Source organism: Diceros bicornis, chromosome 1, assembly GCF_020826845.1.
Source record: "Diceros bicornis minor isolate mBicDic1 chromosome 1, mDicBic1.mat.cur, whole genome shotgun sequence".
NCBI classification, from domain to species: domain Eukaryota; kingdom Metazoa; phylum Chordata; class Mammalia; order Perissodactyla; family Rhinocerotidae; genus Diceros; species Diceros bicornis.
In genome coordinates this window covers 48275857-48289725 of record NC_080740.1, presented here as the reverse complement: position 1 = coordinate 48289725, position 13869 = coordinate 48275857, and the positions used below count along the sequence as shown (strand labels likewise).

Sequence of the window (13869 nt, the reverse complement as noted above, 5' to 3'; positions counted from 1 at the left end):
TCAAATGTTTGCAAGCATTATAATTGTTCAAAATTGAAAATAAGTGAATATTATTAACAGTTGCATAGGAATAAAAATTGTGTCTTAATTATGAAGCTTTTGGTTATTAGTGTTAGTAACTTCCAGCTGCTTCTATGGCCTTTACAGAATAATTTGAACATAGCTTAATGAGGCTTGAGTCAACACAAAGTGTGTCTCAAACAAGAACATATTTTAAAATCAGATTACCTAAGTCTATAAAATTATACCATGATGTACATATGTATATACATAGCATATAAATATGAAGTATAGTTGCTTCCAAAAATATAGCATATTTTAAAATATTCCTGTCAGTGGTTTGTTTAAATGCAATTTATTCAACTAATTGGTCTTGCCTGGTAATTTTTCCACTTAATACAATGTAATACTATATTTATAGCAGAATCATTTTGTTAAATTATAACCTCATTTACATTTTCTGTTAGGAGCGAAACACTGCATATAAATGTCGGATTTAATTATAAAAGCAGATAAGCCTTGTGGCAGAATTCCAAGTCTTTTGTAGATAGAAATAAAATAGCAGTTATATTTATGTCATAGGTAGCCTAGTTATTAGAATTTATTTATATACTTTTCTCCCCATGAAATGAAGGCTAAGAATTTGTACATATTAGGTAATCATAGCAGATTTTATATCCAGTGATTAAGAGTTCTACATTTGGCAGTCTGATTTAATTCTGAACTAAATCATGGTACAAAAATGTGCCTAATAACATCTACCCTTTCAATAACCTCTGCGCCGTACTTAATGGAGTTTAATTTCCTGTCTGAGAGGGCTCTTCACGGAGACTCCATCTGCATCTTCCATAATCTCACTGAGCTACCGCAGATATGCGCTTCCCTCTAGCTGTTGTGTCCCAGGCGCACATCAACTTGCAAAAGGGCCCCTTTCCCCATCTGGGCAGAAACATATACTTGTCATATATTAGGTAAACAGACATACTGTGCTCCACTGGAGTCACAAGAATTTGAAAGAATTCCATGAAACAGATGTGATTTGTGCCCAGGGTGAAATCCAGATTATAATAAAGCTCAAAGGAGTCAAGCCACATGCTATATGTCAACCAGACAGTTAAGAGGAAAATTGTAATCTCCAAAGTTAGAAGCACAGTCAGGCTTTGAATTTGTCAAAATGATAAGAGCAACTGAAAGTCTAACCTATAATTATCCTGCTGTCAGGCATTTACAGTATAATGTTAGTCATTAAAGTTGTAAAGCCTGCGTCAGCTGATGGCTGGATGCAAACCCATCTCAGGAGGCACTGTCTGCACCTAATGGGTCCTTAAGTGGTTAAAAGTGTATTAGATTGTTGGTTCAATAGATCTAGTGAGATGATGTTTATTTCAATTATTTTCATTTAGGATATTTAAATTTTTTATATATTTCCTCCCCATGTATAATGAAGGCTTTGGGAATTGCTGGGAGAATAGATACAAACAGATATGTGCTTTTTTTAATTGAGATATAAGTCACATACCATAAAATTCACCTTTTTAAAGTGCATAGCTCAGTGGTTTTTAGTATATTCTCACAAGAGTGTGCAGCCATCAACACCACAACATTTTCATCACTTTACCTAAAAAGAAACTCCATACCCATTAGTAGTCATTCTCCGTTTCTCCCTCCCCACAGCCCCTGGCAACTAGTAATCTGCTTTCCGTCTCTATGAATCTGTCTGAGATAGTGTAGGCTTTTGATGTAAGCTTCTATTAAGAGAATAGAAGAGTTACTAGTAGGCAAACTGCAAATACCCGTCCCAAAGTGCTGGCAAATTATGCAGGAACAGCACAAACAGAATATAAAAGGATAGGGCAGGGTATTTTTAAAGCCATAATTGAGGAGGATTTGTTGGGGTTTGTTGTTTTGTTTTCTTTTTTTGATTTTATACGCTTTGCAAATCAGCCATCAGAGTAAACATTTTTTCAAATGCATCTCTAGAGGTATTTCCCCTGTAAGATAGGTACTCTGAGGCTCGGGCTCTGCTTCCCATCACTGCTGACTTCCCTGTGTAAGGGTTTCTCACTTTGTGTTACTAGACGAGAATGAATGCTCCAATCCCAGTGCCTGTGGCTCAGCTTCCTGCTACAACACTCTGGGGAGTTACAAGTGTGCCTGCCCCTCCGGCTTCTCCTTCGACCAGTTCTCCAGTGCCTGCCACGACGTGAATGAGTGCTCATCCTCCAAGAACCCCTGCAACTATGGCTGCTCCAACACGGAAGGGGGCTACCTCTGCGGCTGCCCACCTGGGTACTACAGAGTGGGACAGGGGTAAGGCCACCAACCTCCCTGCACTCAAGAAAGCCAGTGGTCCAACAGGACAGCCATTCCTCCCTCCCTGAGCTCAGGTCGCCTGGCGCCTGGCACCTGGCACTGCAGGGAAACCTACAGTGTTTAAAAGAGCAAGAGGCAAAAGCATTGGTCAGGGCACTTATGGTATGGGAGGAAGAAGCACCAAGAAGGCACATGGGAGGGCCGGCCTGGTGGTGTAGTGGTTGCGTTCGCAGGCTCCACTTCGGTGGCCCAGGGTTCGCAGGTTCAGATCCCATCAAGCCATGCTCTGGCAGCGTTCCACATGCAAAGCACAGATGTTAGCTCGGGGACAATCTTCCTCACCAGAAAAAAAAAAAAAGAAGGCACATGGGTTGTGTCCGTGCTATGGGATTGCCTCCTCCTTTGTGGTGAGCCTAAGATTTGAACTTGTATACAAGTATCATTCTCTTGCCCCTCACAATGGCCTGAATTGATTTAATCAGATCCCTCAAGGCCAGAGACCAGCAGATGTTTAAAAATGCACACACATGTTGCCATAGGCACCTGGGTTGTGAGGTACAAGTGGAAATGGCTTTGCCCCAGATTCTTCTATGAGTTGTGGCAGGTACTAGCCCAGCGGTTCCTGAGGAAGGATTTTGTCCCTCTCTTTGCTCATCTGCCTTTATATTGCACAGAGAGGACGTGCCTAGTTGGCGTGGCACCGTCTCCACAAGGCTTCAGCTAGTCACACTTTCCCAAGTGAAATCCTTTCCACTGCTGCTGAGGTGCTGGCCACTTGCATCTTTCCATCAAGGCAGGCGGTGGGCAACAGCACAGAAGATGGGAATTTAGGAGTCAGTCAGGGTCGCCTTCCTCAGAAGGAGCCGTGTGTGAGGCACACACTGAGGGGTGTGGACTAATCTGCAACATCGCTACATAATACTGCTTGAAACGAAAGGTCTGGTCTAGACAAGGGTCATTCTGAGCCACCTCCTTGACTCTTTCACTAACAAAAATAGGAGCTCAGAAATCTCAGTTATTAAAGCAGCGGGCTTTGTTGCAAGCAGCTAACAAAGGCTTCAGGCTTATGAAGCAACAGAACTTCTCCAGCATTCTCTTTGGCAAGTCATACTTTGCTTTTTCCTTCTGGATTTAACTACACCTGAGTGCTTCAGTCTAATTAGGACTGAAAATTGGGGAAGCCTGGGGCTCATCAGAAGAATTTTGCTGTTCAAAATAAGGGAAAATCTCATGTATTAAGTGGTGAAGAAAAGAGTTACAGACAACATTAGGTTTTTATGTTTATGAGCTTAGAGTTTGCTTTGTCGGTTTCTTACTTCTGACAAGTCTGTACTCTAGCACTGGAAAACTATAGTCAAAGTTAATGATAAAGTCTAACAACACTTTGCATTTTGTTGCAAATAGCCACTGTGTCTCAGGAATGGGATTTAACAAAGGGCAGTACCTGTCCCTAGATGCAGAGGTCGATGAGGAGAATGCTCTGTCCCCGGAAGCATGCTATGAGTGCAAAATCAACGGCTACTCTAACAAAGACAGCAGGCAGAAGAGAAGTGTTCATGAACCTGAACCCACTGCGGTGAGTACACCTCCGTCTGTCTGGTCACAAGATTTTATCCAGATGGAGTCATATATACTATGCAGTAAACCTTTTTGTAGGTTTCAGCCTTAGTGGAGCTAAAACTGTCTTGAAATTTCATGACTAAATTAATGGACACAATATGGCAGAGACAAGCAAATTAAAATTAGTTGATTACCAGCTCAAAACACAAGGACTAGGGAAAAAGACTTTAAGATTCACAGTTTCAGATCACATGTATTAGTTTTTGATTTGTGCCAGAGGGCAATAAGATGTCGATCTAGGAAACAGTTATTTTGAAATGATGCAAAAAAGAAATATTTCTAATTTATCCCGTTCTGTTTATATATATATATATACTATATATATATATATAGTATATATATATATATAGTATACACTAGGCTGATTTTAATTTTCAGTAGGTAAGCCAACTAGGTCTCACATTCTATGACATTTATAAGATAAGTGTTCCTCCCATAAAAATTTTATCTCCAAATAACTTGTATTTTGTAAGGAATTAACGATCTGAATTGCTTGCCTCTAGTGTTTCTTAGCCACGAATGGCATTTAGCAGAGTGGTTAAAGGGGCAAGCACAGACTGCCTGGTTGTGAATATGTTTCCTGGCCCTCCCCACTTATTACCTGTGTTACATGGGGCATGTTTACTTAACTTCTCTCTACTTCAATCTCTTCACCTGTGAAATGGGAATAAAAATACCTCTGAAGGCTGATGGGAGGATCAACTGAGTCCATACTGTGAAGGGCCAGAAACAGTGGCTGGCATATACATTGCACACATTCGGTGACTGTCACTGAGTCATATCTAGTAGCTAGAGATGTTGATGATTTCCCCAAAAATCAGGGATAACACCACCCTCTTCAGTGAATATTACTGAGAAACTCCTACACCAAAAACCCAATTCTCGGCTAACTGACTGTGTGCACTAGACAACTTGCTTCGGTTTTCTGGGCCTCAGAAACTTTCCTTATCTATAAGAGAAGACTTCTCTAGCCAAAAAGTCTATAGTTCTATTTTATAATAATAAATAGGCCAGTGTTACATTTACCTTAAGTAGACTAAGGTGCCGGAGTGATGTTTAAATATAACAATTGAGATATATTCATCAAGTACACCAAACTACAAATCCAGAAATTCTGTTTATGAAACCTTTCCATTGTGGAACATGGGACATGAGTCTGTCTGAACACTGATGGGCCCTTCTGGGCCACTGTAGCCAAGTGCCCACTCAAAGCATTGGTTTTTTGTGCCTGTCTTACTAAAATAGCATTCTTAAACCTCCCATTCCTCAGACCAAGTGAGACTTGGTTTATCTGGGCCCTGCCCCATTGTCTTTTACGAAAGCTGGTTCAAACCTGAGCCCTGAGGACTCTGCAGGTCCCTCCCTCTGCACTAATGGCTCCTATTAAACATGCTTCGCTCATGGTTTGTGGGCCTTACAAATCAAACGGGCCCTTCAGAGTGAAGATTCCTCTGGGGACTCCTGCTGTTGCATAACAGCTGCACTTCTCTTTTTGATTCCAGCAAAAAAAAAAGAAAAATTATAATCATTTCCTAAATTGTCTTTTTTTATTATTAATAAGCATGATATTCCATAAACTTATCCAAAAAACTTGAAATGTGAATACTCTCTGTAGGCTCGGCCCTGTAACTTTACCTGGAGGAGGCTGAGCGAGAAGTCTTAAAGATGTACAGGGCGTGCTCCGTGGAGCAGATTTTTTCTCCCAGCTGACAGGAAGTGACAGTAGCCTCCTTCAAAGCACTGCTCTGAAGGAAAGTGCAGAAAGAGGGGGTGATAAGTTGTCATGTGGCTGCAGCCCCAGCAGCAGGTCCTCTGCTTGTGCTGGAGAAGCTCTTCCCACATGGTTTCCTGTTCTCTCTCCAGGTTGAACAGATCAGCCTGGAGAGTGTCGACATGGACAGCCCCATGAAAATGAAGTTCAACCTCTCTGGCCTTGGCTCTAAGGAGCACATCCTGGAACTCATGCCCGCCATCGAGCCCCTCAACAACCACATCCGCTATGTCATCTCCCAAGGGAATGATGATGGCGTCTTCCGCATCCACCAAAGGAACGGGCTCAGCTACTTGCACACGGCCAAGAGGAAGCTCGTGCCTGGCACATACACACTGGAAATCACCAGCATCCCTCTCTACAAGAAGAAGGAGCTTAAGAAACTGGAAGATAGCAATGAGGATGACTACCTCCTAGGGGAGCTCGGGGAGGCTCTCAGAATGAGGCTGCAGATTCAACTCTATTAACCCCTTACAGACTTGCTTCCAGGCTCAAATCCCTGCACAGCCAGCCTTTAGAAGCCTTTGAGAAATCAATGACTAATTTTAAAGAGGAAAAAAGACAACTTTTGTTTCTTTCCTCCCTGTCTCAGACTTCAGAATGTTGACTCTCACAGGGAGGGATAATTTAGACTCTGGTGTGGCCAAAGATTTGAGTACAAAGGCAACCGTGGTTACTGTATTTTTTATATAACTTCACTTTAAAATATATTAAAAAAGAAACCTAAATGTTCAAGAGATCAGCATATGGCACTAAATGCACAAAAATAATGTGAGCTTTTATTTCCCTGTTAGCAGTCTGTAACACATTGGGTATTTTGCTATAGTCGCTAAGTAAAAAAAATATAGATGTTTATTTATTTTTAATGCAGTAATATATGGAGAAATGAACAAACTATGTAAACAAAAAGGGAAACTCACTTGTTTTTCTTTAGATTTATAAATTTGAGCTATTTCTTTTAGAGGTGCTTTTTAAAAATTCAGTAGATTCAAGAGATGTTTCCTTTGGTTTTCTGCCAGTCATCCAACTGGTACACATCTGATTATTTTAAAGAAAGCCTCACAGAGCTGAATGGGCAGTGTAATCAATAATTTAAAAGATGGAAATGTCCTTAGATCCTTTATAAAGGAGATCAAAGCCAGAGCAGCTCATTGTGACGATATTTCACATCACCAGACACACCAGGCAACAGAAGATTAAGCACAACCACTGTAGCAAAATACCTTGACTGCTTGTGAGACCAGTAGCGTTGCAGGCCAAACCGTACTGTATTTCCTTCTCATAACCTCAAGGAAGCACATGTGCTACCCACAACACCTCATTCTTACCCAGGGTGTGCTGCGTACTTGTAGTACTGTAGGCAGCTGAAGAACTGCCGTTCCTTTGAAAAGGAACACCTGGCGTTCTGTAGTGTTTGGTGCTGTCTTAGATTAATGGTGCATTTATTATGTTCAAGCTATTTCAGGATTGCCATATGTGCAAACAAATCATGCAGTACAGCCAAGGAATATATGTTGTTGTTTTTTTTAAATCCATTTTTTTTTTAGAATTTTCATTAATACTGTAGTTATACACCATATGCCTCGTTTTATCATAGCCTATTGTGTATGAAAGATGTTTGTACAATGAATTGATGTTTAGTTTGCTTTAGTCATTTAAAAAGATATTGTACCAGGACGCGCTAGTAAGAGGACGTCTCCGTGTTCTTCTCAACCCAAGAACCTGTTCCTGGACCAGTGACCAAACCTCATATGTGAAACGGCCAAAGCACATGCAGGCTCCGGGTTGTCCCTCTCACACCTGTGCTGACCAAAGAGTAGTAACCAGTTATATCCAGTTTGGGGTTTTTTGTTTTGTTTTGTTTTTTAATAACTAAAAAAAGAAACAGTGTAAATTTGTAATCAAGTGTTTGTGAGGAAAAACTTATGGTTTTTGGTTTTGTTTGTTTTTGTAGGTCTATGTATCAAATATGACACTTTTCTTGCAATAAAGCTTATTTTGGGGTAGTTTTCTGGCTGTTTTATGGGACTGTAACCCTTGCTGTGTTTGTGGGAGGGGCTGCAGGCTTTGTTTATGGGGACCTGTAAGAAAGTACCCGAAGGAGAGCCAGGCACATTTACAGGAAAACAAGGGAATGTTGTCAAATCTGTGACACAAAGTAAGCAGGAGTGTTCAACCGACGATTACAATTTAAAGTCATATTCAAATAAAAGGACATAATCGAGGCCATTAGTTGTTCACTTCCACATAGATTCTACGCCTCCTAGGACCCCTCTTCCTAAAGAGCTCAGCATTTCTTCACTTCATCCTCACATACACTTTGAGTGCCTATCCTTTACACAGCTGTAAGGAAGTGAAATGTTCTCTCAGAGAGCCTTCCTTTACGGTTTTCTGGAACTTGAGTTTTTAAGCAAAAGTAGATAGGAGCCGTACCCCAGACCAAATGGCATCTTCACCAAAGATAATCCAAAGTTTCCTATCTCTTGAAATGTTACACACTTTCCTCAGTGGAGAAGTGGATAGATATGACAAGTTATTTAACAGGAAGTCTCTTTTGATACACTGCTGAAATGAGCACAGAAATGTCTCAGAAGTTAATTCAATAGAAGTTAATTCTCAAACTGAGAATTTGTGTGCTTAAATTTTTCATCCAAGGAATAAGAAAACAAGGAAATATTATGTCTGATCTTAATGCTCTTCCCTGCCAATCAGAAATTAGCTGCATGGAATAAGGAAAGCATTTGCCCTGGGGCATCCTTTAAAACTTAACATGCATATTCAGTTTCATCTGGCATCTATTACTGGTACAGCATGAGCGTTATAATATGAAATTACCTGGAACCAAATTTGACTCAAACTTTTAATGTTGAGCAACAGTACTCAGTTTAGCTTTAATCTGCCCTTGAAGAAGTTTGAGAATCCACACCATTAGGTGCTTTACACAGAAGAGAAAAGAGAAAAGATCATTAGGGGCTTTACACAGAAGAATGTTCTAGAAGGATATGACTACTTCAAGATGCTCCTTCCAGGAAGAACTTCTCAGGCACCTCTGGTAGCTTTATTGCAGTTCTACTGTGAGCACTGACACAGCCATGATTAATCTGTACCTCTCTAGTATTTAACTGCTAATGACATATTCTGTACCATTTTGTCATTCCCATTAACTGTCCCCTCAGAAATTGCCTTGGCTAAGTTACAGAAAACTTTGCACAAGAGTCAAGTATCATGTAAGCCAAGACGTATAAAACAAATCCAGTGGGTACATGTATTAGTAATAATAAGCAATAATTTGGTCTTCAGCTGACATGAATTCTCTTTCCACTAGCATTTAGATTTGGAGCTTTTTAAAATCTAGTCCTGTTTAATACTTTTTGATTTGGCTGCTTACTTGTGGTAAATGAGAATTGGTCACATTTGCACATGAACATTGAAAATAATTCAGGGTAACATATAAGGATTTGACTCTAAATTCAAACATTTATTTGCCCTTTTCATTATCTAGGAGTATCAAATGGGATCATTCATACAATCTGTCCCTTCTAAACACTCTTTTTTTTGTTTTTTGTGAGGAAGATCAGCCCTGAGCTAACATCCATGCCAATCCTCCTCTTTTTTTTTTTTTTTTTTTTGCTGAGGAAGACTGGCCCTGGGCTAACATCTGTGCCTGTCTTCCTCCACTTGATATGGGCCGCCGCCACAGCATGGCCTGACAAGCAGTGCATCGGTGCCGGCCCGGGATCTGAACCCGGGCCACCAGCAGCAGAGCGCGTGCATTTAACTGCTAAGCCACGGGGCCCGCCCCACCTTCTAAACACTCTTAAGGTTTCATTTTGTATTCATTGCTTTCTTGGTTCACAGAATAAATACTTAGGGTGGAGGATGGGGAATACAACTAAAAATTACAGTGCCTCAGTCTATTTGAGTCCTACAAACCAGATTTATATCCTTGATGCTTCAAGGGAAACCAGTTAATTCATATATTAAATTCAACCATGAGGAATGGCTGATATTTGCTCATGTTTGACCTACAAAATGGCAATTTCATATGGTTTGATTTAATATTTCAGAAATATTCATGTTCCTCAAGAATAAACTTGAAATCTGAAAATCTCCCTTCTCTTTGAAAGACAATCATCTCCATTCGCTCCTATCCCTGCAGCTTGTGGCTCACCTGTACTCCTAATTTACAAGAGTCCACAAGAGAATATATATAATTTATTCAGTCACTTTCTTTCATGCTCCAAAGACTTTGGAAAAAGTCTAAATCACACATCTTTGGGACCTTGAGGGAATTACCAGAAGCTCTTTAAAGACAAAGACAAATCCATTGGAAAAGATAGAAATATAGCAGCACTTTAAAAAAAAATAAATAAAAGGGAAACTTTAGGAATCTTGACTTCTAAAGAGACAGGGGAAAGACGGAGAATCATTAACACCCACAGAAGTGAATGTGACAGCCGTGTTTGCAATCTCAGCCAGCGTGCCTTTGATATCTAGCTTCTGTTTCCCTTTTTTTTAAGCATGATTGCTTTCTCAAATAAATAGAAAGTCATGGTTTTCTTGCTTATTAAGAAGTACATGTTTCTGACCCTAATTCTCCTTGAAAACCACTGAGGCAGTATCACCTTGCAGGTACAAGAAAGAGACCTTCAGATCAGACCGACCTGAATTTGGCAGGTGGCGGTGGGGCAAGCTCACCGACTCCTTCGGATCCGCAGCCCCCTCCGAGATCCTATCCACCCACTTTCAGATGCACAGGTGGGTAGAAATCTCCCAGCTGTCGTGGTGTAATGTGCAAGGCTCTTCGGTTCCTTTATGAATGTCCAATTAGTTGTGAATAAAAGGAGAGAGAAAAAAAAGAACAACTCCCGCTGCCATGATGCTGACGTCACTCGGCAGCCTGGTATGAATTCCATCTCCTCGGACAAGCCACATGACCTCCCTGGGCATTTGTTTCTCTCCTAGGATGATGTTTCCATACAGCGTGGCAGAGAGGATTGAGTGAGATGGTCCAGGCAGCGCTGTCAGCACACAGCAAGTGCTTAGTAACTGTCGGATGTCCTTCCCCTCCCATCCTCCCCCCTGTTACTATAACCACTGGTAGGAGAATGTGCCCGCATATTCACACAAAGCTCCTTCTTAAGCATGGCCCTGAAACTACAGCCTTCCCACTGAATTGTATGACCACATCCAGATAAACAGCATCCAGGACACGGCTGCTAAGTGGTCTGCACCTCTGGGGAATCTAGAAGTCCTGGTATGGTCATGAGCATTTACAATCTCCACCTTGCTCCTCACTTACTGGAGTCTGAGACTATAGCCCTGGAAGTCTGTGCCACAAACACAGCCAGGGCCCTCACATCTACAAACCCCTAGGAAACCAAGCATGAAGGAGAACACAGAAACCTAATCATATTTACAAATAAGGAAACTGAGGCCCAGAGTTGTAACCTAGCTAATTGCACTGCTAGTTTCCACCCACATGAGACCAGAACCCCTGTTGGCCAGTTGCAGTCGGGTGCTATTCATATTTCCACTACGTGGTAAGCCTATTTGGATCTCTTTTAAACCCCGAGGATATAGGCCAGTTCCCATGGTTTTGGCTCACATTAAAGCCAAAAATGTTTTCCAAGCACGATTCAAGCACTGTGTTTTGTTTTGTCTACCCCACCCTGTACGTAACTGCTCCCAACCTCCTATAGACCAGAGGTCTGTGTACGCACTGGAATGCCAAGATACTGGCTGCCACACAACAGACCCCACCTAAAGCATATACTTCTTTAAAAGCTTGCTAGAGCCCTGGCTTTCAGAGGGTTAAACATTTTATTTAAACCAGACCTTCAAAACTTTAAAAACACATACACACTTGTTTTACTGAGAATGCTTAAGGAAAGCACACTAGTTGCTTGTCTTGCTTAATTGTCATTTTTTTCCCCTTTTCCTGTGAGCCTAAAAAAGACGTTACTAGATTAAGTTGGCTTACTTTTGAAACAGCCAAGAACCACCAGCTCACATTAGTCATCCCCGTTAGGGCTGCAGATTAAATGTCAGGATGTAGTGTAGACATTTTCCAAAGGAAAACAGGAAAATGCTTTACATGATTTTTAGAGCAAACCATAGGGAAAGTTAACATTAACAGCCTTCCCCAGACAACTACTGCTACATGTGTGAGTTCCATTAACAAAATAGCAGTAGACGCTGTGAATGGCCAACTCCTGAAAATGTGTCAAAAAAGCAGCCCCTTGGCCTGCTTAAGCTGCCTAGGTTTCTGCTCCTGGGTTTACCTCCTTCCTCCGCTCTATCTGACACCAGCACCCCTGTACTGAGGGAACTGCTCATGCAGGGGTGGATTTAGAGCCTCAGGCTGTGCATTCATGAATATTGGGCAGGGTCCTAAGACCCGTGGGCATGCACTAGCACCTGGGAACGCAACCTGGGATGAACCCGTATCTAAGTCATTCTGGTAATTCACAGAGCCAGAAAATGTTCAGTGAATAAATGAAGGGAGGGGGAGGATTCTAAGACTCTCCACAGAGGCTACCATCTTGGGTAGCAGTGGACCACCACCGACCACCCCAGGGAGCTGGACCTCGTCCAAGGAGCGGGTGGTTTCCCAGTAATGATTTTACTGGAAATCCTCTGAACAGATTTCTGGGCATTATTCTGGAGATATCTTCCCTTCTCTCAAAATTTATGCTGCTTTTCTTTACCTTTCTAGGGAGCCCCATGGATCTAACCTAGGGTGAGAGCAGATTGAAAGGCTTTTTGAGAAAGCTGACTGTAATTTAGGTATGCCACATGAGAGGACCCCCCAATCCAAAACTGGACTGAAGCTGCTGCTTCTTCTGTGGTGTTGTGGGTCAGAGAAAAGGCCCAATAACTTCTCTTCTTAGAGAGAGATTACACAGTTCTTATTTTTGAAACAAACTGACTACATGAATATTTGTTGCATGTCTATTACCCAATCCTAAAAAGATGTTCCTTCCTAAAGCTTATGGTCAATTCAGAGAAACAAGATAACCACATAAGATTATAAAATGGCATATGGTTAAGGGCCATAGACAAATGGCCCCAACTTTGTCTTGGAAAAGGGAGTGGTCATTGAAATGTAGAGCTACTGGAGATGGCCTCCTGGAGATGATGGGAATTGAGCTGGACCTTGTAAAGTGAGGCAGATTTGGATATAAGGCAGCGAGTTGGAAGGATTTCCTGGAAGATAGAATAGCATGAACAAGTGTTGGAAGTCATAATGTGGATGGCATATTGGAACATAAGGAAAAAACAGGCAAATGGGCCTTGAATGATGGTACTATGAAGAACAAAATATAAGATTATTAGGTAGGGTGGCGCTCAGGTGTTAGGAACCCTGAAGGCCATGCTGAGCCATTTGGACTTTGTCCTGTAGTCAATAGCTAATGAGGGGTCATTGGTGTATGGATGAGAGTTGTTGAAGAAAAGAGGACCTAGAACCAAGCCCTGGGAAACTCTTACATCTAGAAATCGAATAGGAGGAGCTGTCAGAGGATCTGAGAGAAAGAGAGAGTGGAGAAGTAGTAGTAAAACCAGAAGAGAGGAGTGTGAAGGATGCCTAGATAGGAAGGTGTTCGAGAAAAGTATCATCAGAATTTTTTGCTAAAAAAATCAAATCTTCTCCTTTCCCGCATATCTACTCACCATACCCTCAAATCTTCATCTTTTTCTTCACTTTAGTCACTTTGTTGCAAGCAGTGACAAATCAAATCGTGTACATAATCCTTGTCCACATGTAGACCTGAGAGGTAGCATGGCAGAGTGGGAAAAGGGTAGGCTTTGAGGCACAAAGAATGTGTATCCTGGCTGCCACTCATTCGCTGGGTGATATGAGTCAAGTTATGTTAAGCTTTCTAAGTCTTAGTTTGTGGCACATCTGCTTTTTCAAAATTTCCGGTATTCTTTCCCTGTTCTTTCTGTGACCATATACGAATTTTGTTTTCGGTAACTACCCAGCCACCATCGCATACAGTCATATGGGGACTTTAAGGATCTCTACTTGCCCCTGTTGGATTCTCTCTCCCTGGAATTTGAGTCTTGAGCCGAATAATGCCAAGTGCAGATAACAGCTCTTGCATTCATCCAAGAAGCACCCCAATGAAACTGTGGGTCAGTTCCTGCAATCTAGATCCCAG

At 41.5% G+C, this 13869-nt stretch overlaps 1 protein-coding gene across 1 annotated transcript in view; it reads left to right on the top strand.

The window, feature by feature from the left end:
- Positions 1 to 7710, top strand: part of FBN2 (fibrillin 2) — a 234511-nt gene extending 226801 nt beyond the window's left edge. The window contains exons 63-65 of the mRNA XM_058539802.1: positions 2079 to 2310; positions 3718 to 3889; positions 5797 to 7710. Coding sequence (XP_058395785.1) covers positions 2079 to 2310; positions 3718 to 3889; positions 5797 to 6171 — 779 coding nt within the window. The 3' untranslated portion in view covers positions 6172 to 7710. The remainder of the gene's footprint in view (positions 1 to 2078; positions 2311 to 3717; positions 3890 to 5796) is intronic.
- Positions 7711 to 13869: the final 6159 nt, after the last annotated feature.